The following is a 24,699-nucleotide window of genomic DNA, read 5'->3' as shown; positions in this document are numbered from 1 at the left end:
TGTTGGCTCCAACATACCGTGACCTTCAACTCTCACTGGATCGGTTCGCAGCCGAGTGTGAAGCGGCCGGAATGAGAATCAGCACCTCCAAATCCGAGTCCATGGTTCTCGACCGGAAAAAGGTGGAGTGCCTTCTCCGGGTTGGAGATGAGGTTCTGCCCCAGGTGGAGGAGTTCAAGTACCTCGGGGTCTTGTTCACGAGTGAGGGAAGGATGGAGCGAGAGATCGACAGGCGGATTGGTGCGGCGTCTGCAGTGATGCAGAGTCTGCACCAGTCCGTCATTGTGAAAAGGGAGCTGAGCCGAAAAGCAAAGCTCTCGATTTACAGGTCGGTCTACGTTCCAACCCTCACCTATGGTCATGAACTTTGGGTCATGACCGAAAGAACAAGATCACGGGTACAAGCGGCCGAAATGAGTTCCCTCCGTAGGGTGGCTGGGCTCTCCCTTAGAGATAGGGTGAGAAGCTCAGTCATTCGGGAGGGGCTCAAAGTAGAGTCGCTGCTCCTCCGCATCGAGAAGAGCCAGATGAGGTGGCTCGGGCACCTAATTAGGATGCCCCCTGAACGCCTCCCTAGTGCGGCGTTCAGGGCACGTCCCTCCGGAAGGAGGCCCCGGGGAAGACCCAGGACACGCTGGAGAGACTATGTCTCTCGGCTGGCCTGGGAACGTCTCGGAGTCCCCCCGGACGAGCTGGAGGAAGTGGCCGGGGAGAGGGAAGTCTGGGCCTCCCTACTGAGGATGCTGCCCCCGCGACCCGGAAACGGCTAAGCGGGAGAAGATGGATGGATGGATTGCACTGTAAAAAAAATCAATGAAACACTGAGGCCGCGAAAGGCGGACCGCGATATAGCAAGGGACTACTGTATTGTCAAAATTCCCGAGTTGAAGTTCCCGAGGAAATTTTCCAGATATTTTACACCCCTTGGCAACCCTACTGAGATATCCACAACTAAATGACTTAGTAATTTCACAATAATTCATGTTTACACAGTCATTTTTACTTTACCCTGCGGGCCGGATTAGATGTTTAAAATGGCCAGATTTGGCCCCCGGGCCTTGAGTTTGACACGTGATATAAAGTATAGGATTTTACATCGCAATGCAGTCTTTGTCTTCAACATATTTTATAAAACTCCAACCTGCCTCACTTCTGCAGATGTATGACCAGCCTAAAGTTGATCGTGGTGACGGGAGGTTCAAGGGAAGTCCAGTATTTAGTACGATCACATATTTAACCATTACGCAATTATAACCACCTTGTTAAAAAGTTGGAGAGTTAGCAAGATTTAAAAATAGCACGTCCCCTAAGCTCCACCCCATCCTCACCCTTAGGTCAGTGCCTTGTCTAACAAGAGCAGAATGCGTCTGATTGGTTCTTTCCACTCAGATACAATGGGAGGGATTGGACAGAGAAGGCCTGCAGCTGCTACAGAGATGTGATTCTTTTCATTTCTTTTTCTGAATACATGAGGTAATGAAAAAAGACCATTCCACCCAGTATAACAAAAAAGTGTATCTGAACAGCATTACAGAATTTAGCTTTAACAGCATTTGTTCCACTTATACCCAAAGTTTTTTTTTTTCCAATGCACAGCTTTATCGTATCATTGATAAAAGAGCAGTCATTTCTTAGATATCAGGTTTAGAATACAGTAAAAAAAAATTATGTATTATACACCTACAAATAAGCACACCATTGTAAATCATTGGTATTAATTCATATATAAAATACACAATTCTGTAAGATCACATGGTCTCCATCACAGTGAATAAGAAAAAAACAAGTTTAGTTGAGAAACAGAAAAACCTAATGTGTCAAAAATGATCTTCAATAAAATGAAATAATTCGCCTCCAGTTTTTAGACACAAACCAATCCAAATGCTAAATCCTGGCCACAAGCATATAAACATCATGAAGGCCAAACAGCACATAAAGAGGATTTTAGAATCTAGTCCATGCTCACTTCTGGCTGTGTTTTGGGATTAGCTGTCAGTTGAGGTTTGTTCTTTAATGTGAATCAAACTTGTGTTCTTTACAAACTCCAGTAGCAATAATTAGTTACCTCCTTAAAGCAGTGGCTCATTACACATTCACAGAGAAAGACATGACGGTGGGAAGATAGGGCTTTGTTAAGCTTCGTTTAATTAAAGCAACCAATTAAAAAAGTATATCACATAATTCAGTTTTCTGAGTGATTGAATTAAACGCGTTAAGATTAAGAAAAGGGTAGATTTAGGTGCACACAGATCGAATTATCTTTTGAACTATAGTTCACTTTTTAATTCTGTAAATACACGTTCCAGTGCAGGTGTGTATTTTTAGAGTGGTGATGAAATAAGAAATGCTATTATTAGAAGATAGATGCAGATAACTGGCAATAGCTCCAATGTTACCTTCAGGCAAACGACATAACGCGGTATTCCAATGGCAAATATATTATAATCACCTTAAAAAACTACCGGGTTTCTAACAGATACACATCAAACTTCAAAATTCAAATTTTTGCTATAACATTATTCCAAACAAACTATTGCAAAATTCTCCTGTAGGAGCAGAATAAACTACATAGCCTGATGATCGGAAATTGCTCAAGAAAACCATCTGCGAGTAAATAAAGATAAAGCACTAAAAACAGAAATGAAAATATGCGAATCAATAAATACGTAGCTGTGAGCAAATACCCCATATGACGTTAAACCTGCTGGAAAACCACAGTGTTGGAATTTAAAAGGACGACTAATAAATAAATAATTTTTGATGTATTGTTTGTTATTCTCTATATTTCACTAAATAAATGAATTATAGTTTGGAGGTTTGAAACAACTTCAGTGTTAAGATGGACACACACAATGTGGCCACAGACTGCCATTAGGGGGCACCACTCCTACACCTTTTTGGAGAAATCACAGCACCCCTCTGACTTCTCTAAAGGTCAACATAGAGAACCCTTTCGTTTGGAAGCCAATAAAAAGAAGGTTTGCTATGGTACTTTGTTTTGTGTGTGTTTTGACTTTAACAGATTGTGACAGGTTCAGTTTGGGAAAAAATGTTTACTTTTTCGAACATCTTAAAATGATCTCCTTTAATAGGAATGGAATACCTTACTCCATAAAATAGTCTGAAATAAAAAAAAAGAAAACGAAAATGCACTTACTATATATTTACAGAATGTAATGATGATGTAATAAACAATATTAAGGCTGTTTATGATAATTCCTCAGCAAGAATTAAAATTAACAGCCAACTATCAGAGCCACTTATTCTAGAAAGATGAGTGAAACAAGGCTGTCCCTGGTCCCCTTAATGTTTGCTTTATAATATATTAGTATATTAGTATTAGTATAATATATTAGAAAAAATAAAATGTATACTGTACATTACATGTGCATCGCAATTTTCCAGTTTCCATTTCATGAATTCAAAAGGGTCGTTAGAGCAGTCTTTAATGGCACAACGTGGGCGGAGCATATTAACTTTAAGGTGCTTTAAATACTAATAATAGCTTCACAGTTCATTAATAGCAATATATGTAAATATGGGGCAAAAGAGGAGTTTATTACCATAACCGTTGACTGTAAATGATTGCACATGCGCAGTTACAATTAAAATTAATGGTGGACCTCAATTATATCCAGGTAGAGAACAGGTCAGTGAATGCAGCATATATCAAAACAGGAAGGACAGCCATGAAGTCTTTAACACGTGTCTGCGTGCGTGTGCTGTGCATGTGTGCGTGTGTGATCCTTACCTGACGTTCTCCTCTGTTTTGGAGGCCGCTTGGTGGAATTGCTCTTTCCCCTGTTGGTACTTTTCCCAATTCTGATCAAAAGAGAGAACAGCACAAATTAGTTGGTGTGTACAGTTGGTTATATGTGATCATGATTTTAATGTTGACACTAGTGGGTGTAAAAGGCTAAATGGCATTGCCCCTTTATAGTGCCAAAATCTTGGAAACACAAATTAGTGTGACTCACATCTATAAAACAAAAATGTTTATGTTCCAATGGGAAATGGACTTTCCAGTTCATTGTAAACTGGCAACCCAGGCAGGGTTTCCAATGCAACACTGCTGGTATGATATTGCACGTAAATGTTCCCATCATCAAGTTGGTATTTAGAAACTGGGACATTTTGTGCAGCATAGCCATAAGGGGCAGGACAAGTACATATTGGGAACATCTAAAGCACCTGTGTCAAACTCAAGGCTAGGGGGCCAAACCTGGCCCTTTACAGCATCTAATCTGGCCCACAGGATAAAGTGAAAATGAAAGTAAAAACATGAATCAAATATGAAATTCAAATACACAAATTAAATTAAATTCCACAAAATTTGCACATTTTTCCTATGCTTATATCACATAATGGTAGTCATTTTTATTCTAATATTGTTCAAATTGATCACAAAATCCAGGAAATTTAAAGTGAAGAATCCAGTAGGAACTGATATCCGTCACTTATTGCTTGATTAGATAATGTGCCATACATTATATACTGTCTTTTGAGTCGTATAGGATGCTATTTTTTTCCTTGAAAGTTGAGGGTGCGGCCAATGTAACGGTGCGCTCTGTGTGTGGATCTTTTCGTCAGTCACAGACGTGTCCAGTGACAGCGGGTGTCGGGAGGCAGAATATTCCGACTATTTCTATTTCACCCCTACAGCGGAATGAATTAACTGTAACAGCTACTAAACATCACGAAGAACTGAACGTTCAGAAACAAGCTTTGGATAATGTGGGAAAAGTGGTCTCACTGCTTTAATAAAAGGACGCAGGCGTCATGGTCCGTATATGGGACGGTGTCGGGTCGTGGAGGGAAATTGTGTGGGAGCGAGTGACAGCAGAAGTCATACATCTGTTGAATATTTGTTTGTTTGTATATAAATTTATTTATTTATTTATAAAATATGATTGCTGATTGTTTAAATAAAATAAAATCCCATAAAAAAATGGAAATTTGTGGAGTGGTGTTGACTCGTATGCATTCACAGTGGGAAGAACAAATATACAGTACAATAAGGTTTAAAATGTAAGATATCTCAGCCAGTTTTTAATAGTAGTTAATCATAAACTGCATAAAGTTTTCAAATCACTGCGTTAGGTTTGTTCAGGATCGATCACACACAGGACTCTGAGCCTGACAGCTGACGTGACACACACACACACAGAGAGAGAGAGTGAGAGTGCTGAAACACTCCGGATAAAGTAACAAAACATCCGGTTTATGACAGAAAGAAACAATAAACAGCATAAAGTTGCCAAATAACCAGGTTTCGTTTGTTCAGAAGCGATTGTGTACCATCGACGTGATCAATGCTGAGGTGCTACCGCACAGAGTGCGGTAGCAGTCTGCTTCCAGTAAAAAAATACCATAAAAAAATGTAAATGGACGTTCGTTGAAACTGATCACAATACACAGAAACCTCCGTTAAGGGTATAGCAGCCTGCCTACCTGCCTGTTCTGATTGGCCGAGTCGTTTGAAGGGCACCCTCATCAGCCAAAAGGGTGTGGCATATGCGACAGTGCGGCCTTTGCGACAACTTCCGGCAGCTGAGCTGACAGCAGCAAAAGAGCAGAGCGGAGCTCACAGAGGAATTTATTTACTAAACATGAACTTTTTCTTCTGAGAAATGATACGATACCTCAACATCAAACTCTATCATTTACCATCTGACTCTGGCTCTGAGGTAATCATCTACTGCTTTTTTATTTGCTGGCTCAACTGGAAAGCTAAGTAGCAAGCTAGCTAGCTACAAGTAGCAAGCTAACTAGCAGAAGAATGGCTCTTTCCACAACAGAATACAGCAGTCTTCTCCAAAAGATTACTGAACTGGAGACTACAGTGCGAGGAATACAAGTAAACATTGAGGTTAATGGACACTGTGGATATGATAATGATACGACTGTGCCGCTGTTTCAAAACAGCGGAGTGGATAAAGCTAACTCGCTACCAGCCCGTGCTAACAAAGCTATCAGGCCTAGGGAGGATCCTGTTCCCGTTGATAAGCCAACAGGTGCGAGTCCTCCCTGGAATACTCTGGGAGCTAAGCCTAAGAAAAAGTCATATCCACTTCAAAGGCTAACGGGCCGAGCAAAGCGCCCTGATATCAATAATGAGACGGACTGGCCTGCACTGGCTTCGCAGACTGCAGCCTCAACATCAACTCCCTTGTCTGCCCAGGCACAAAAGTGGACATCTGCTAAAGGCAGGAGTATCACCAAGTCACAAACCCAGTTTCATGTAGAACTGGGTAATCGATTCGCCCCACTGCTGAATGACCTAGGATCTGGCTCTAATGAGGTCAACACACAACCTTCTGGAACTGCGAAGACTGAAAGTGCTTCAGGAAAACAAAAGCGACATGGTAGGCCAAAGCAACAACCTCACACACTGATAGTGGGAGACGTTTCTGTTAAAGATGCTCAGAAGATGTTTAGCAGCAACGTGAAAGTGATCTGCTTACCTAATGACACAGTATCAGACCTGGCTGACAAAATCTTGCATATCGTTGCAGATTACCCACATTTGAAAAATGTTGTGATTCATTTTGGGTTAAATGATTTAGCCAAGGAGGAGTCTGAGGTGTTAAAGCTGGATTTCACCCATCTGCTAAAAACTGTGAGCTGTATACAGCCTAAAGTGTTCATCAGTGGCCCGATACCTCCAGTCCGCAAAGGAGATCTGAAATTCTCAAGGATTTACTCTTTGAATAAATTTCTGTCTTCGGCTTGTGCTGCCCTTTCACTAAATTTTATAGAAAATTTTCCTATTTTTTGGGAACGTCGTCATCTTTTTAGAGCAGATGGACTGTGTCTAAACAAGGCTGGAGTAAAACTCTTCACATCCAACTTGTTTTACTTCACCAGTCACACTGCTATCAGTTCTGATAAAGACAGAGGACAACATGTACCATCGGAGAACAAAACAACAAGGAAAGAACATGGAGTCAATGAGCTTCCAGCAAGAAATAAAAATCGCCAAAATGAAGAGGTCAACCCAACCCCCGCATCTCAGGACCCACCTGCTTCACCCCAAAATTCACCTACTTCCACCTCATCCAGCTTCTCTCCTACCCCTGCCTTCTTGGATTTAACTGCCCAGATGAACGAGCTGGTTCTGGCTGGCACAAGACTAACACCCCACCCTTTACCCCACCATGGTCAATCTGCACCACCCATCCCTCCTCGAAGATACCAGGCTCAGGATCACTCTTCTCCTCAGGCCAGCTGTGTTCAACTTAGAGCGACACAGGCCTGATGTGTGCTGGGTCCAGACTGCAATAGCTCTATTTTTAGGAACAACCAGAAAAAGTCAGGGCCCTATGGAGTTAATGCAGCTTCTTTAATTCCTGTGGTGACAGGTAACACAGGTAAAATTGTGAAATTAAAGAAAAGCAAAAAGCTTTATAGAGATAAAAATTTGACTCCTATAACATGTCATCCAAAAAGTCCACCAGTGTCTCCAGTAAAGTTTTTAAAATTAGCTCTTCTTAATGTTAGATCTCTTGTTAACAAGTCACTAATAATTAATGATTTTATTTTGACACATCACTTGGACTTTTTATTTCTTAATGAAACATGGCTGAATGATGGTATCAGTAATACTATTCTCAATGAAAGTGCGCCACAAGACTTTATTTATTTAAATAAGTGTCGTACTTGCAGGAAAGGTGGTGGAGTTGCTGCCATTTTTAAATCAATATTTCAGTGCAAAGAAATAACATTTGGTGATTTTATCTCCTTTGAATATATGTCATTCTTACTGAAGGGTGATTCAAGAGTTCTGTTTTTAGTCATTTATAGACCCCCAAAATATTCTGGAGAATTCATGGATGAGTTCGCTGAACTGCTGTCAGTTGTATGCACTGAATACAACTTTTTAATAATAACAGGTGACTTAAATATTCATGTAGACAATAACATGGACAATACTTCCAAAGAACTGTATGCTTTAATGGATACTTTTGGTCTTACACAACATGTGACTGGTCCGACACACACTCAAGGTCACACTTTGGATCTGGTTATCTCTAAAGGTGTTGATATCTCTGCTGTTGATGTAAGAGACTTAGCTCTATCTGATCATTTCTGTGTCTTTTTTGACCTAGAGACTGTAACATCTGTTCCCCCTAGTTATGTGTGTTTAAAGAAAAGGTACATAAATGAGAACACAAGTGCACAGTTTATGGAAGCCATAGCAATGACACCAACATTGAGTGCTGAGACAGTTGATGATCTTCTGGATGAGTATAATAGAAACGTCTGTAATGTCATAGATGTGGTGGCTCCAATCAAAACTAAGAGAAAACCAAACACACAGAAAACACCTTGGAGGAGGACTGAGATAATGCAGAATTTGAAATCTGACTGTAGAAGAGCTGAGCGTAAATGGAGATCAACAAAACTCCAAATTCATCTAGAACTATACAAAATAAGTCTGCGAAAATTCAATGATGGCTTGTTCAAAGCAAGGCAGCAATACTTTTCTGAAATTATTGCCAAAAATGTCAACAACTCTCGCACGTTGTTTTCTGTAATTGAAAAGCTCACAACCCCCCCAGATCAGATAGCCCCTGAATTACTGTCAGCTGGAAAATGCAATGAATTTGCTGTATATTTCAATGAAAAAATACAATCAATAAGGTCAAACATCAGAACAAACCAGCAAAATCACAAAAAGCTTGAACAGCTTCAACCACTGAGGGATGAGTCAATTACAATGTTAGAGTTTATTACAGTGAACCCAAAAACAATAGAGGAAACTGTTCAGCAGCTGAATCCATCAACGTGTTGCCTTGACACAATACCCTCAAACTTCTTTAAAACTGTTGTAAAGTCAATTGTCACTGATCTGTGTCAGATAATTAACTGCTCATTCCAATCAGGCACCGTACCAAAATCCCTGAAAGTAGCTGCTGTGAAACCGCTGTTAAAAAAGAGAACACTGGATGCCTCTATACTGGCTAACTATAGACCAATCAGCAACCTTCCATTCATGGCCAAGATCATTGAGAAGGTGGTCTTCAACCAACTGAGTCAATTCTTAACATTCAACAAAATATTTGATAAATTTCAGTCAGGTTTTCGTTCTCATCACAGCACTGAAACTGCTCTTATCAAAGTGATCAATGACATAAGGTTGAACACTGATTCAGGAAAAGTATCTGTTCTCATTCTGTTGGATCTAAGTGCTGCATTTGACACTGTAGATCATACAATTTTGTTGCACAGATTGCAAACATGGGTCGGACTAAATGGAAAAGTAATGCAATGGTTTAAGTCATACTTGGAGGAGCGAAGCTATTTTGTAAGCATTGGAAACTTTGAATCTGACAGATTACCAATGTCCTGTGGGGTTCCTCAGGGATCTGTTCTTGGACCCCTTCTGTTTAACCTTTACATGCTTCCTTTAGGACAAATTTTACAGAACTGTAAGGTTGATTATCAGAGCTATGCAGATGACACACAACTATATCTATCACTGAACCCAGATGACCATGGTCCCATTGAGGTGTTGTGTGACTGTTTAGAAAAAGTAAACTGCTGGATGAGTGAAAACTTCCTTCAACTAAACCATGACAAGACGGAGGTGATTGTCTTTGGTAACAAGGAAAAGAGGACTGCTGTCAGCAATTATCTTGAGTCTCGATCTTTAAAAGCTAAAGACCAAGTCAAAAACCTTGGTGTTCTGATTGACTCAGATCTTACATTCAGCAGTCAGATCAAATCTATCACAAAAACAGCCTTCTACCACCTAAAGAACATCTCCAGAGTGAAAGGTTTAATGGCTCAGAAAGATCAGGAGAAACTGGTCCATGCTTTTATCTCCAGCAGACTGGACTATTGTAATGGTCTTCTGACAGGAATCCCCCAAAAGAGCATCAAACAGCTACAGCTGGTTCAGAACGCTGCAGCTCGGGTCTTAACCAGAACAAAGAGGTCAGAGCACATTACTCCAGTTTTAAAGTCTTTACACTGGCTCCCAGTCAGCCTCAGAATAGACTTTAAAGTTCTGCTGCTGGTGTATAAATCTGTGAATGGGTTTGGTCCAGAATACATCAGTGACATGTTGGTCAGGTATGAACCCAGCAGGTCTCTCAGATCTATGGACACAGGTCAGATAGTGGAGCCCAGAGCTCACAGTAAACATGGTGATGCTGCTTTTAGTTGTTATGCTGCAAAGAAGTGGAACAAACTGCCAGCAGAGCTGAAGTCAGCATCCAATGTGAACATTTTTAAATCAAAGTTAAAGGCACTTTTTTTCTCTACTGCATATGATTGAGAGAGAGATTTTTTTGTCATGTTGTTGATGTAATGATGATTTTACTGATGATTTTAATTGATTTTACTGATGATTTTAATTGTTCTTATTGATTTAAATGTTCTTATTGATTTTAAACAATTGAATGTTTTATCATGTAAAGCACATTGAGTTGCCTTGAGTATGAAATGCGCTGTATAAATAAATTTGCCTTGCCTTGCCTTGCCTTACGTGGATTTTTCTTGGAAAATTACTCAATTATTGGAATGCAGTCAATACAGCGGTGCCTTCAACAGCCCGGAAAATACGCTACGTCATTCATATGTTTCACACATACGTGTTCCACATTAATGTTAACTTTGCACATTTTGTCACCTGTAATCTGCACTTCACTTAAAATCAAACTGCTCTGAATTAAAACGAGTTGAACAGCAGTGATCTAAAGTTTTCACCTCTAGCAGCTGGCGTGGTAAGCAGTAAAACCTGAGCAAGTAGGCATGAGTTCCACAGTAAAACAAGCAGCTAATCCACAGGTCTCTAAAGCTCATCATCCAGAGCCTTAGAACACAGTAGACCATGATCAAATATTTATCAGCAAACTTGACCAACATGGTCAGGAGAATAGAATAGCGAAATAGAGGAAAGGGAAAAGAACAAGAAAGGATTCATGTGCAGTTATGTTTATTAGGATATTATAGTCTATTGAAATTATAAAGTCCATCCCTGTGTTATTTTCCAAAAACTGTAAAACTTATTAAACATATTTCCTCCCACAAGTTTTGCTCAATTGACGCCAAACATGCCACAGCACATCTTCAGACTTTCCTACACAAACGATCCACACAAATTTAGCTCCATCCAAAAAGGAGCGTACAGTGCATCAAAATGTTTGACTGTAAATGGTATAGTAAACACATGGTTGAAAATTCTTGCCAAATACACAAACAATGTTTGTAAAAAATTACCACATTTTGGATGTTTGGAAAGTATCAGAATTCTATCTCAAAAACAGAATTTTTTTACAGCATTTTGAATTTTACTCTCATGCGAACAATTGGAGTTTATGCAAAAACTGCATTTATTTTTTTCACTTAGGAGCCAATAAATCATTGGGAAAGTTTTTTTTTTACCAACATCTCCATGCTGTTTAGATGCAATATGTGTATTTTGGCCTTAATTAAACGCTAACAGCTGCTCTGTTGTTTTGTTGCTTGGCCCCGACCATTGCTGCACAGCAGCTACAATTACTACTATTATATTATGCATTGCCATTTTCAAGATGTTGTCCATGCTGTTAAAACGACATTAAAGCACACACTAACATGAAGCTCGTCTTTGTTTTAAAATATCTACAGAGCACGTCTCATATCCAGAGGAATACTGTTCTGTAGATCAGGTTCCCACTAAGAAAAAAAATTTGCTCACCAACAGTCTTTTCCAGAACCTAGGAATACTTTAAAGGTCAATGAAAAGGCACATACATGTTCATAAGGTCATTTGACTAAGAAGCTGCAATGCCATTTACAATATCATAAGTTAACAACAGCACGTTGAAGTCAGGAAGAAAGCCCCACACCAGGTTAACGGCTCAAATTTCCCTTCTCTAGTCAGAACTCAAGCAGCAAAATTTCACCATCTGCATAACTTAAACATTTTTTTTTTTAGGCAATTCTGACAGAAGAATATTAAAATAGTCCAAGCGAGAAGTTACAAAGGCAAAAGTACTTCAGGACTGGCAAAAGACAAGATTGATCTAATTTTAGCAATATTTCTGAGATGTAAAAAAGAAAAGTCTTGTCACCTCCTTAATGTGCTTGTCAGACACAAGGGTCTAGTCAAATATAACACCAAGGTTTTTTAATGTTTTTATCATAACAATGCAATATACAACACAGTCATCCAAAGGCAAAGAAACATTGTCAAATATATTATACAACTCCTCTGAGAACCAATGACCATCATCTCCATCTTTTCAATGTTAATGAACAGGGACTTATTTAAATTCCAGCTCCTAACAGTTAAGTTTGAACATATTTTTAACATGGTATGAAAATTACATCCATTCACGTTAACGTTGTTACATCAAACCATGTTTCCATCTGTACCTTTGTAATCCTTTAAGATTTTTGATTGGCTGTAGGGTCTTGTCACTCACTACATAGATCCCTTATCTGATGCAGATTGTAAACCAAATGCTACACATTTAATGAGATTTGAGTAAATTTTTAAACAATTATGTACTACTGATGCTTTAAATTCAGTCCAAATGAAAGGCACAACTAGTTCTTGTATTGGTTTAGATTAACGTATTGGCCCCGTGCAGTGTTGAATGTTCCAATCACCATTTTCCTGCATAAATGTCAGTAACGATGTCCCTGCTCTAAATACTCATTTATTTAATGGCAGCCACACTATATTAACAAGGGTATTTGTAACAATATTCAACTGTTTCAAATACATAATGCTTTCATGTGGAGTCGGTTTTCTGTTTGCAGCTTTAACTCATTTTGGAAAAAATTCTATAAAATGTTAAAGTGTTTCTGTGCAGGATTTATACGGTCAGGCACTGATGCTGGACGAGAATGCCTCTCCATTCTTGCACATCCTAAAGGTGCTGGATGACTTTAGATCAGGGCTCTGTGTAGATCAGGGCTCTGTGTGGGCAACTCAAACCATGTTCCAAGTCATGTCGGAATAACAACGGACTTTCCCCAAAATATTCCCAGAAAGTTGGAGGCATAACATTGTCTAACATGTTTTTTGTATGCTGAAGTATTTACTAGTTGAAGCCTCATATCTACTAAAAACAACTTTAAACACACACATGTGGAGGTTGATATGTTTGACAAACTGTAACTTTTTATTGTTATCTTTTGTTGTTTTTATAGTTTAGTAAGGGTGTGTGATCTGACGATACTAGATCGTTAAGGATTAAAACATGACGACGATCTGCCAATTCACGGAAATCGTAGAACTGTCTGTAGCGTACATTTTATCCCTCGTGGTACCTTGTCTCTGTCATTCCTATGTCTGTGGCCCATAGATACATAGCACATTTTAAGTTTTCTTTCTCTGCCAATTCACACTTGCTAGTCAGGCTCATGATAGCAGTACAGACACCGAAAAATTAATCAGAGCTAAATAGGCGTAGAAGTACGCTTCACTAATACTCCCTCTCTCCCCCTCCCTCCCAGTGCACGTACAGACAGAGTTTGTTCTGCTTCCTCCATTAGCGGCTCCCTGTCGGATTCTCAATGCAGATGTCCGTCTGTTAGTGTTGGAAGCACTAAGAGACGTTTGAGCAAATAGCGCATGTATTTCTCTTTTGTAACAATTCTAACTCACTGCGTCTTAAAGGGACCATGTCCTCACTGTGGTTAAAAAATACTTTCAGCAAATCAGAGCTGCCCTGAAAGAAGCAACATGCATTTCAGCAAATTTGAAAAAGTCAAAAGTGGTACAAAATGTTGATACTGTGCTGCTTGTGATTAATAAAAAGGTCTTTGTGGCATTTTTATCCGCTGACTTTAACCAATTATTGTTTTTTCTTGTTAAACTATGTTGGATAAAAATACAGTTTAAATCGTCATTTTGAGGAGAACTATTGAGATATGAACATTGGTCCATATCACACAGGCCTAATGTAACCAAAGCAGTATCATGTTATCTTGTAAAGGATATGATTGTCCAAACTGTGTGAAAAGAAGGGTTCAAAACACTGCTTAAAGTAGGATTTTATTAGCATGAGTGTGTTACCTCAAAAACAAATGGAAATCACGAGACTGATATGGTGCCTTGTTATGTAGCAAGTGTTGCTAATGCTACACCACAATGTTAATTGCACTTGGAACCAGTTTGATAGATTTCTTACATACATTTTTTTAAATGTTTGAAAAGTACCCTGACTTAAATGATCTTTTATCCTTTTTTTTCCATTTAGCGCAATGATTTTAAGTAGATAAATTGGTTTGTTAACTGGTAAATAACTTGAAAATAGTCTAAATCATCTGAATGAAAAAAAAATCGTGATAAAATCGAGATCGTGATTTTACAAAGAAAAATTTGTGATTTGTGTTTCCATATCGCCCACCCCTAACATACAGTAACTCCAACTAGTTTGATAAGGTTAAAGCCATCCGATGGTTCCCATGGTCACGTACAGTAGACTTCCCTGTCAGAAGGCGTCTTCCTTGTTCAGCCTTGTCTTCTTAGGAATAACGTCAAAACATTGTAACTGGATGACACGTAACTATACACTAAAACTTTAGATTGAAAGTATTTTTTTTTTTTTTTCACAATAGACAGAGCACAACTACAAAGACTTAACCTGACTGACGCTGATTGGCTGAAATCTCCAAAATAACGTCGCCCAAATATAAAGGGGTAATGCTTATATTTAAAGGCTAAAAGTTGATAAATGACTCCAAATATGTATTATTCACCTTTAACGTTTTCTTTTCTAAAGTACATTCACATGATGGGATGTGTGTCACTTTAAGATTGACCTTTACTGGAGACAAGGTGCAAAAACCCTGAAAAACAGGTAATCTAAATACTTCTGTCATATTGAATAACCACTGACAGGTGAGGTAAATATCTTTAAATCAAGACACCTCTTTGTAGGTGAGTAAATAAAGAGTTTGTACCCCAAGTTAGAATCAAGGAAAATAAATAGTTTTGCACGAGACTCTCATTCTGGTTTTAAAGCAACTCCATAAAAGCAGCTTATATGGAATATATCTAGTCTGCAGTTGTCATTCTCAAAAATAGTCCTAGAAAAAAATGCTTTTGGATGACACTAGGTTCATGGTGTCCATTCCATCAGATCTATTACTCCTCAATGTGGTGGAATAGATCTATTTCACATATATTGACTGATATAGCTAATATTGAGGTTGAAGAGAGAAGTTGCATTTTATATTTTACTTTCAATTGAATTTAAATTGATATGATTAAATGTTATTTTGATACTTGGGGTGATAACTTGTACAGAACTAATTCCTCCACTTTATTTTTACCTTGACCGCTAAAATCAAGTTATTCATCTTGTAAAGCAAAAATAAAACATTAGTAAAAAAAATATATATATATATATAAAAAATGTGAATCTATTACTGCAAAAGAAAACATAATTTATTAGAAGGATCATAATTATGCAGAGAAAAAAAAGGTACACACACTTCATGAGAAATGTCAACTTGTTTATTTCATATGGTCCCGATCTGCAAAACAGCAGCATTTTTGCATGTGTAAGAGAAAATGAACCACCAACAAACGTGGAGTGATTCAGGAAGCTTTGAAAAGGTGGCAACAGGTGCACTTTACAGTCATCAACTATCAATAGCCAAACAAATCACTGCTTCCTCTGCTGATGATAATTGCAGCTATTTTCCCCAGCTGTCCACATTATTTTACTGTTGACACTGCTGGTGCCTATTTGGAATAGACTGAGGCTTTGTATATGTGGTGCTGAAAGGAGAACCAGCGTTTTCTCTCAAAGCCTCTGACATCTACTAACATAAATGATCAGTGAGTTGGTCATTTTACCATCCATTTGTTTATCTAAAAGCACCCACACTGATGTGGGGTACACACACAAAGATAATCTGACAGTTTTTGTCACAATTTTTTCCTCTTCCTGAGCAAGGACTGCACATGTTAGATTATATTATGTATTATACATTTACATTATACATAAGATTATCCTGTGGTCTGAGGCGTGGTAAGTAGAGGTCGATCGATATGGAATTTTCCAAGACCAATGCAGACACTGATTTAAAAAAAAAAAAACTCAGCCGATGGCCGATATAGGACGATATACTTTTTTTTTTTTTAAAGCACATTGATTATGAAAGGCAATTGAAAAACTCATATGTTATCACTGTATATATTAGAAATTAAAAAAATACACCAACTTTAAATATACCCGTACACAACCAAGTAAAACAAAAATCCTTATCCTATTAAGGATATAATAGGATAAGGATATTTGAACAGGCACTATTATATTATATCCTTATCCTATTATTTCAGCTTTTTATTTGTGAGCCTATTGGATTCTACCTCTCTCATGCACATTCTATTATTTATTTTATTTTTTTTTTGTATATTCATACATCCAAATGGATGTTTCTGTTCTTTCTTTTTTCCTTTAATGGCTACTCTAAACTGCTAAATTAAAAAAAAATAAAAAAGAATTGGCCGAAACTCCATATACTGATATATCGGTCGACCTCTCGTGTTAAGAAAATATTTGGCCCAATAATCGGCTCTGAAAAGGGTTAGGGTTGAATATTAAACTTGTTCAATATTCACAACTTAAAACCTTCATGTTTGTGGGGAAATTCCACGCCTCCTGAGTTCTAACTCCACCTCTGAGAATTGTGATGTGGAGTGGAATGTAGCCAATCAAGAAGCGAGCTTACTGGAGAACAAGGAAGCAGGCAAAATTAAAAACAAGCATGGACGACATGAAACATAAAGTCCGCCGGACCTTTTTTTAGTTTGGGATTTTTCCACCAGCGCTTTGAGATGTCGATTGTTGTAATTTGCACTATATAAATATAGTTCAATTAAATTGAACTGAATTGAATCAAAAATAGCCTAAAGGCTACCATTATTCCCTCCTCTTGAATGTTCACTTGTCGTTTTTGTTAGATCATGTGAGATTTCTGCCTTAGAGGAACAGATTCCAGATCAGTGGTGGGACAGAGTCGTTATGTGTGCTGTGTTAAGATTTAGATAAATCCTCACATATTTACCCCGCTTTACTTTTCTGAATGAATATGGAAACGGTTGCACTGACCATCACAAAAGACTGCTGTTACAGAATAGTTCCCTTGTGTCGTGTCCTGCGTGTACAGTACATGCTTGACTGGTGCAGTAATGTGTAAAATCAGGGGTGCTAAACTCAAAGCTCAAGGGCAAAATGTGACACCAGAGTATCCAATTCAGCAAATAGGACTATTTTGCTTAAAGTAAATATCACATCAAAGATCAGTTCAGAAGTGTCAAATCCATTTTGTTCAGGGGCCAGACTGAAAATAGTTTGCTATAAAGTTGGCCAAACTAGAATAATACAAGTATTTTCCCTAAAGGAAAAAACACTTTTATTACTACTGTGAACAACTTTATCAATAATAAATGTGAATAAGCACCTACAGATCAATGTGAATATACTTAAAAGCAAGGAACTAGGTCTCACACAGAAAAAACTAAACTCTAGTTTAGGGCTTTTCTTAAAGCTGATATCCGGAGTTTCTGAGAAATCTATGTTTATGTATGATTCTTTTGAAATGCGAAAAAATACTTAACTAGTCTTTTACTATGGTCTACTGCCGGTGGTCATTCATATACATTTATGTATATAAGTCCCACCTTCTTCCATAGACCCCTATACAAATGCAAGAAAACGCCGACTTCGCCCAGCCAATAGGCTTTGACTTCCTGGAGCGGGCCACTGTCAATCAAAGTGAATGCACGTGCACCGTCACAACAGCAAAGAGGTATCACTGAGCAGCATAGCGTCATGGAGGAGCGCTCCGAAACTCCAGTTACTCATTCCACAATTGCCAACGTATAAATCTTCTACAAAAAACAAAAGAAAAGTCCGGTTACAAAGGTTGTGGACAAACGTCTACGTGACCGCAAGAGAATTTATCTTGGAGATTCTTGGAATCTTGGAACTTGCTGCTTTTAAAAGGATTCCGAATGGACTAGGATTTGGCAAAATTTCTCATGGACAGGTAATAAACACATGGACAGGTAATACACATGTTTTAATCAAAAGGTATGGCACTCTAACAATAAATGTGTAGTATTTGTAGTTATGCGCGTGCACAAACGTAGAGGCGTAGCTTCTGGTAGATTGGGGGAGGCAGGGGAGGAAGAAGAGTTGATGAGAGCAGCTTTAACAAATGATGTTTTATAAGTAATAATCAATATCCTGCTAGAGGCCAGATGTGATACTATGGGCCAAATCTGGACTACGTGCCTCGAGTTTGTGCAGAGAGACACGTGTGCAATAATCACTGTGTAAATGACCAAATACTGTAGCTCCGTGACAGATATTTCTAACTATAATCATTACACCTTACGATATTCATCAACAGTCATTTACATGTGGAAGTGTGAGCAAATATGTTAAAACTGCACTGCAAATAAGATGCCAGTAATTTTCTGGTCCATTCCTCAGTTCAAACTGAACTAAAACGGCTTTGACAACACTGTAGCAAATGAAGCTGCCTTTTACATCTTTAAACAGTTTAATGTTTTCAAGGCATTGTTTGTTCAAGACATTTTTCACTAAAGCCAAAATGATTTGCATAGTTAGGCATGAGTATTATTCAATTCAGACAAAAGATAGATGCTAACAGCATGTCTGTCTGTATCCCATCCTGCTTCTTTTGCCAGGAATAAAGATATTGTCATTGGCATCATTTGGACTAGTGTGTGTGTGTGTTTGTGTGTGCGTGTGTGCATGCGTGCGTGCGTGTGCACACCACACGAAGGCCTCTGCTGACAACCTGTCAAGCAACCTGTCAGACTTGGAGGAGGATTATTATCTCCTTCTGTACGCTCTATTTCCACCAGCTTCAAACTATGGTCTACTACGACAGAAATGAGTATGTGTGTGTGTGCGTGTGTGTCCATGTGTGTGTGTGTGTGACTACAAAGCCACCATTGAGACAAAAAAAACAAGGAGGAAATGTGGAAGTTACTAAAAGTTGCTTATGGAATGAACCACCAACAGGTTAAAGCCTTTTGGGAGTGATTGGTTATTCATGGTCAGATAGTGTGTTAATATAATTGCACAGTTAAAAACACACTTTTTATAAATGTAAAATATACACACACTTTACTGCCAACGCCTTAAAGGAGATACAGTCAAAACATAGTGTTAACTGCTGTGGCTTGTCTTAAACTTGTAACATAGTTACAAACTAAATGAGCCGTACAGCCATCTATTGAGCGCTGCTCCTTTTTTGTCACATTAATCTTTATCAGTTGAAAAATGGTAAAAGTACCAACAGAGCCATTTTCTGCATGTGTATACATTACAAGTACATGCTAATCAATAAACTAACATGTTATCTCACTAAAAACAATCTTAAAGCTGATGATGCAGTGACTCAGCGCTGCACATATATAGGCATTTTTTTTTGTTCCATTAGTCTACTGTACTTTGTCAAGTGTTAGGGCAAGATGATCCTGATAGACATGTTCAGACAAGTGAACACTAAAAATAACCATAGCTGTATAGAACCAGGGGATCATTTTGAGGTTGGTCTAGAGCAGTGGTGTTCAAACTTTTCAGCCCGCGACCCACAAAATAAAGGTTCCAGAGACCGGGGACCCCCACTGTACCTGAAGGTGGTTAAATGTACAGACATGAACATTGAAAAACAGTCCTGTGGAGACAGGGCCATCTACGGTATAAGGGGGAATAAAGGGGAGAGCTTTTGGGGCCCATCCATAAAGTCAGCAATATGATGGTCCATTGTTCTATGAATCTGTGATAACCACATTTATTTATTTATCTGACTAATATCCACTGTTATCCAGAAAGTTAATTACTAATTGTGCAATGGTATATAGTCATCTTAAAGATGTAAATCATTGTTTTAAACATAAATAAAATGGGTTAAAAGGTGGTGAAATGGGATTTTAAAAACCACAGAAGTTAGGTTAAAAGTTGCAAATTAGAGTGGCCAAAAACAGACGGAAAGAGTGGTTAAAAAAGTGTTTAAAGTGTCGATATTGGCTTAAAAGTGGCAGAAATGGGGAGAGGAGGTTGGGGTAATGTCATTTTAATAGTAACAAATGGCAAAATAATGGCATGACAAATCACGAATGAGGTTTAATTGGTGAAAATAAGCATGAAATATGGTGAAAAGATGTTAAAAGTGACAATAATGGGTCAACATATGCAACATTAGGTGGGAAAAGGGGTGGAAAGGGTTAATAGGTGCTGAAAATGTCTTGAAAGTGAAAGAAATGTGCAGAAAAGGTATTGAAATTAGCAGAAATGAAAGTAATGTAGCAAAAATGCATTAAAAGGAGCAAAAATATGGAAAGAGAAAATGATGAAAATAAGTTATAACATGGCAAGTTTGGTGTAGTTTCAGAAAAAGGGTAAAAATAAACAAAAATGGTCTTAAATTAATGAAAAAATATTCTTAGTTTCTTGAAGGCATCTGGCAACCCCCTCCCAGTGTCTCGTGACCCGAAATTAACTCTACAATTAACATTGCTCTTAATCTTAGCATAAAAAGAATGTGGCTCTTATATATGAGCAACAGTTATCACAGCGGGGCCACAAAAATGGGACGGTAATCGTTTGATCCGAGGACCACATTATCAAGATTCATATCAACATTGAAAATGATGACATTGTTGTCATTGAGTGTATTTTCCTGTCAATGTCTTTGTATATTTTTGTCAATGCCCTGTGTGTTTTTGTCGTTGTTTTACATTTATTTTGAGCATTTCTGTGTATAATTCTTGTCATTTGTAAAAAAAAAAAACAATTTTTTTTTAAATTGTGTTTTGTTGTCATGTGTTCTATTTTTGTTGTTATTTTGTGTATTTTTTTGTAATATTTTTGGTAATACTGTCATTTACCGGTAGTGTGTTGGTATTTTTTCTGTTATTTTTGGGTTTTTGTAAACATCTTGTGTGGTTTTATTGTAATTTCATCTATCGTTGTTGTTATTTATAGTATTTTTGTGGTTGTTTTGTATAACTTATTTTATTTTTGTGTTTTTGTTGCCAATTTATGTATATTTGTTGTCAATTTATGTACTTTTGTTGTAATTTTTGTTGTCATTTAGAGTATTTTTGTTGTTATTTACTGTATTTTTGTGGTCATTTTGTGTACCAGTATATTTCTGTAATAATTTCATAATTATTTAGTTTTACATGTTCATTTTGGGGACTGCACAACATTAGACTAAGGGCCGCATGTGGGCCCAGGGCCGCCAGTTGCCCATGTCTGCTTTCCTGCCTTCAACTGGCACAATGACTTTCAAGTCATTGTTTGACTGGCATAACTACTAAATGTAGCTCTCAGGTGTTATTGTGCATATGTGAATAAAAAGGAAATTAAGCACATTAGGATTGTAAACTCTCAGTGGTTTGTTTATCTTTAAGATAATGTTTTACATTTATATAGAGGATGAATTTTACTGTAAGAATGGGAAGAGTGGTAGCATAAGCACTTACTGTAGATTATAATGGTTACATTTAAAAATAAAAGAACTCCATCACTGAGGACATTTTCAGCACCTAAACACATGCGGGTATTATATGGCTTCTGGTGCAGAATGCAGACAGATGCACACATTTACAAACTCTTCACACATGCATTTGAATATACAGTAAATACATGAAGCAATGCTTTTCCTCACTGTCTATTGCACAGGCACACATTTGCACATACCCACACAAGGACGTCTGTCTGCAAACATCCTGAGCTCAAGAGCAAACACAACTGGTGCCACCCGTATGCCAGCCTGCCAGTCTTCTTCTCCCTGTACAAACCCAACCTGTTACTAATGAGCCGAACGCAAACATTCAGGCCTGTGACACAGAGACCTGTGTGTGTGTGAGTGTCTTTTAAATATGTGTGGAGACCGTTCGTTGAGGTAATCTGTGTTTATTTAGGTTGACTGTGCTGCAATTACATTACAGATTTTGTGTGACGGCTGCAAGCCATCTTGTGTTTGTCCATCTGTTGTTTAAACTAGGCAGTCGGGAAACTTTGAAATGTAAGGACGACAAATGAAAAGACAGACAGAAAACTTGTCTTTTCACTCAGCCTCAGGAGTGAAGCTGGACAAATATCAAACATATCTACATGAGACAGTGGTCTCCCAGCAGTGGGCTGCTCAATTCATTGAAATTTGATTACAATTTGGATTATTACACCCAACGATAACAAAAACAACAAAATCAAGAAAAAACTATTCTTTAAAAAAAAAAATAATAATAACATATGTTTTATTCGCTAAATAAATCAAACCCACTATTTCGGACATCTACAAATAATAAAGCTTGGAACACACGTTATCAATACTAACTTTGAGGTGTTTAATCAGTGCACATGCAAGCTCCTCCCCTCTGCCATGCCCCTCTCAAAGCCAAAGCTAGCCTGCAGGCTAACACAAGGAAAGCTGTTGCTTGTGGTCTTGAAACATGGCAGGAGAAACGCAGCAAAAACACTTGGTAAACAAGTGGCAAGTCAAATTCTCTTCTATGGGAACATTTTGGGTTTGATGATGAAGACCTAGAGCAAAGACACATCACGTGCAACACGTGTTTTGTTTTGTGAATAATCGTGATTTCAGTTATGAATAAAATAATCGTGATTATTATTTTTTCTATAATCGAGCAGGCCAAGTCCCCCGTATTACAACAGACCAGGAATCCTTTGTTTCTTCACACTTTTCAACACTAATTAATTTGCAATATTTTCGCACAAAAGTGCATTTTGATTATAATTATAATATCCAAAATGAAACAAATGAAAACTCCTGATGTTGGCGTGTTTACACATCGACAGCATTCTAGTCGACTGCCCAAAAACTAGTTAATAATGTATCTGCAGCATGCTTCTTTATATAAATGCAAGTGTGATAAATATAAAGCAAGCTATGAGAAACACACCCACAACAGGAACGTTTTCAAATGATCGATGTTCAGGTGAGAAAAGCACAAACTGCGGCGCAGTTGAACCTGCCGTACAGGTGCACGCTCACATGCACGTAACTGCATAGAGCTGCTGCAGTGCAGTGAAACAATGAAGGCTCAGAACATTTTTCGCTAAAAAGTGACAAAGTTTAATGCAAACTGCTAGGAACAAAACTTTCAGTATCAGAATTGTTTTTCATTGCCAAGCACATTTACATATACGAGGGATTCGTCTTGATGTATTGGTGCGAAAGAAAAAACAAGGCTAAAATAACAAGTACTTAAATAAAATAAAATATAAGAAGCAACTACCAAAATATAAAGTAGAATTAAAACACAAAATGTACAAATGTACAAAGGGAGCATGAAAGAACACTTCTTTCAGGCTATAATCTCATTAAACAGCAGCTGGACACCAGCAGCAGGCTAATCCCTGCTAGCAAAAACATATCAGCTCATCAAGCTAACGTTAGCTTCTTGCTAATGATTGCACGGCTGCTCCGTTTGTATCATGAAGCAGTCAAAGCTTTACTTTTTATTCAGTAACAGGAGGATACCCCCACACGTCTCTCATTCTAAATTTCACTGTTGAATGTGTTAAAATGTGATGCCTGAACATGTTGTTATTGAGAGCTGAACTGTAATTTTGATGATTTATTGTTTATTTTGTTGCCTTTTGTATATAGTAGTTGCGACTATTGATTACATTGATTATTGATCAATAATATTGCGTCTGAAAAAAAAAAAATAATAATAATATTGCTTCTGCCTGTTGGACTGTTTATACATAATGTTTAAGCTTTAAACTAAATAAATGCTTGGAACGTCACACATTGACTCCAGAGCTCAGTTGTGCGGAGCATGTTTTCAGAAAAATATTAAATGCAAACAATATTTTAAAGACAATATTTTGTCCTTGTAGATTATTTTTGTGTTTATTTTGAGCTGTTAGAAATATATTGTGTAATAAACTAGTCGATAAGGAAACATCAGTGTTGTCGGTAAGGAAAAGAGTTACCAACGTCTCTAGTTAAGATTTCAAAAGTTGTAATGTCGACGTAGAAGTGGTATCGCGAGCTCAGGGAGGAGTCAGATAAAAAATGAAAAATCCAGTATCTACTACTACTACTATTGTTTGTTTTTATTGTGTATATTCCTATTCTATTCTTATACTTCATTTTCCCCCTAGCACATGCTAACCAAAACCCCTGTCATACTGAGATTTTCACACATAACATCCTCTAAAGGTCTTCTCCATCTGAAAAATATAGAAGCACTTAACTTCCTGGCTGTCACCTCGTGCAAATGTCAGGCACAAAGATGAGAGGGAATGAGGGAGCCTGTGAGTCCAAAGATGCTTAGTCTCTGTGTGCTGCTCCATGTGAGTACAGGTGAGTTTAAATATGCTGCAGAACACGTTCACAACTAGACATCTAGAACCAGTAACTGAAAGATAGGATCAGCATTCATGGAAATATGGATTATTATTATTCAAATATTGTTTTCTTCAGCATAAATTAATGCCAATTAAATACACTAGCTCACTTTATCCTTTACATCAGAACTTTTAGACACCAGATACTGAAACATTAACACAAAGTAATTTAAAAAGTGAGGCAATGAGTAAAACCATTGCATTAAAAAAAAAAATCAAGTGAATGAGGGACCACAAAAAATGTGAAAAACTCATCCTTTACTTTTTTTTATCACTATACAACAAAAGTAAATAATGAAAATGTAGATCAGAG

The 24,699-nt window shown here is 37.8% G+C and overlaps 1 protein-coding gene across 2 annotated transcripts in view; it reads right to left on the bottom strand.

The window, feature by feature from the left end:
* chchd6a (coiled-coil-helix-coiled-coil-helix domain containing 6a) overlaps nt 1-24,699 on the bottom strand; it is a 120,433-nt gene that overhangs the window by 53,469 nt on the left and 42,265 nt on the right. For both annotated transcript variants that reach the window (XM_028453268.1, XM_028453269.1), the window contains one exon: nt 3,752-3,822. In XM_028453268.1, coding sequence (XP_028309069.1) covers nt 3,752-3,822 — 71 coding nt within the window. The remainder of the gene's footprint in view (nt 1-3,751; nt 3,823-24,699) is intronic.

This window comes from Gouania willdenowi, chromosome 7 (genome assembly GCF_900634775.1).
Source record: "Gouania willdenowi chromosome 7, fGouWil2.1, whole genome shotgun sequence".
Classification (NCBI taxonomy): Eukaryota; Metazoa; Chordata; class Actinopteri; order Blenniiformes; family Gobiesocidae; genus Gouania; species Gouania willdenowi.
This window is presented reverse-complemented; position numbering and strand designations above follow the sequence as displayed.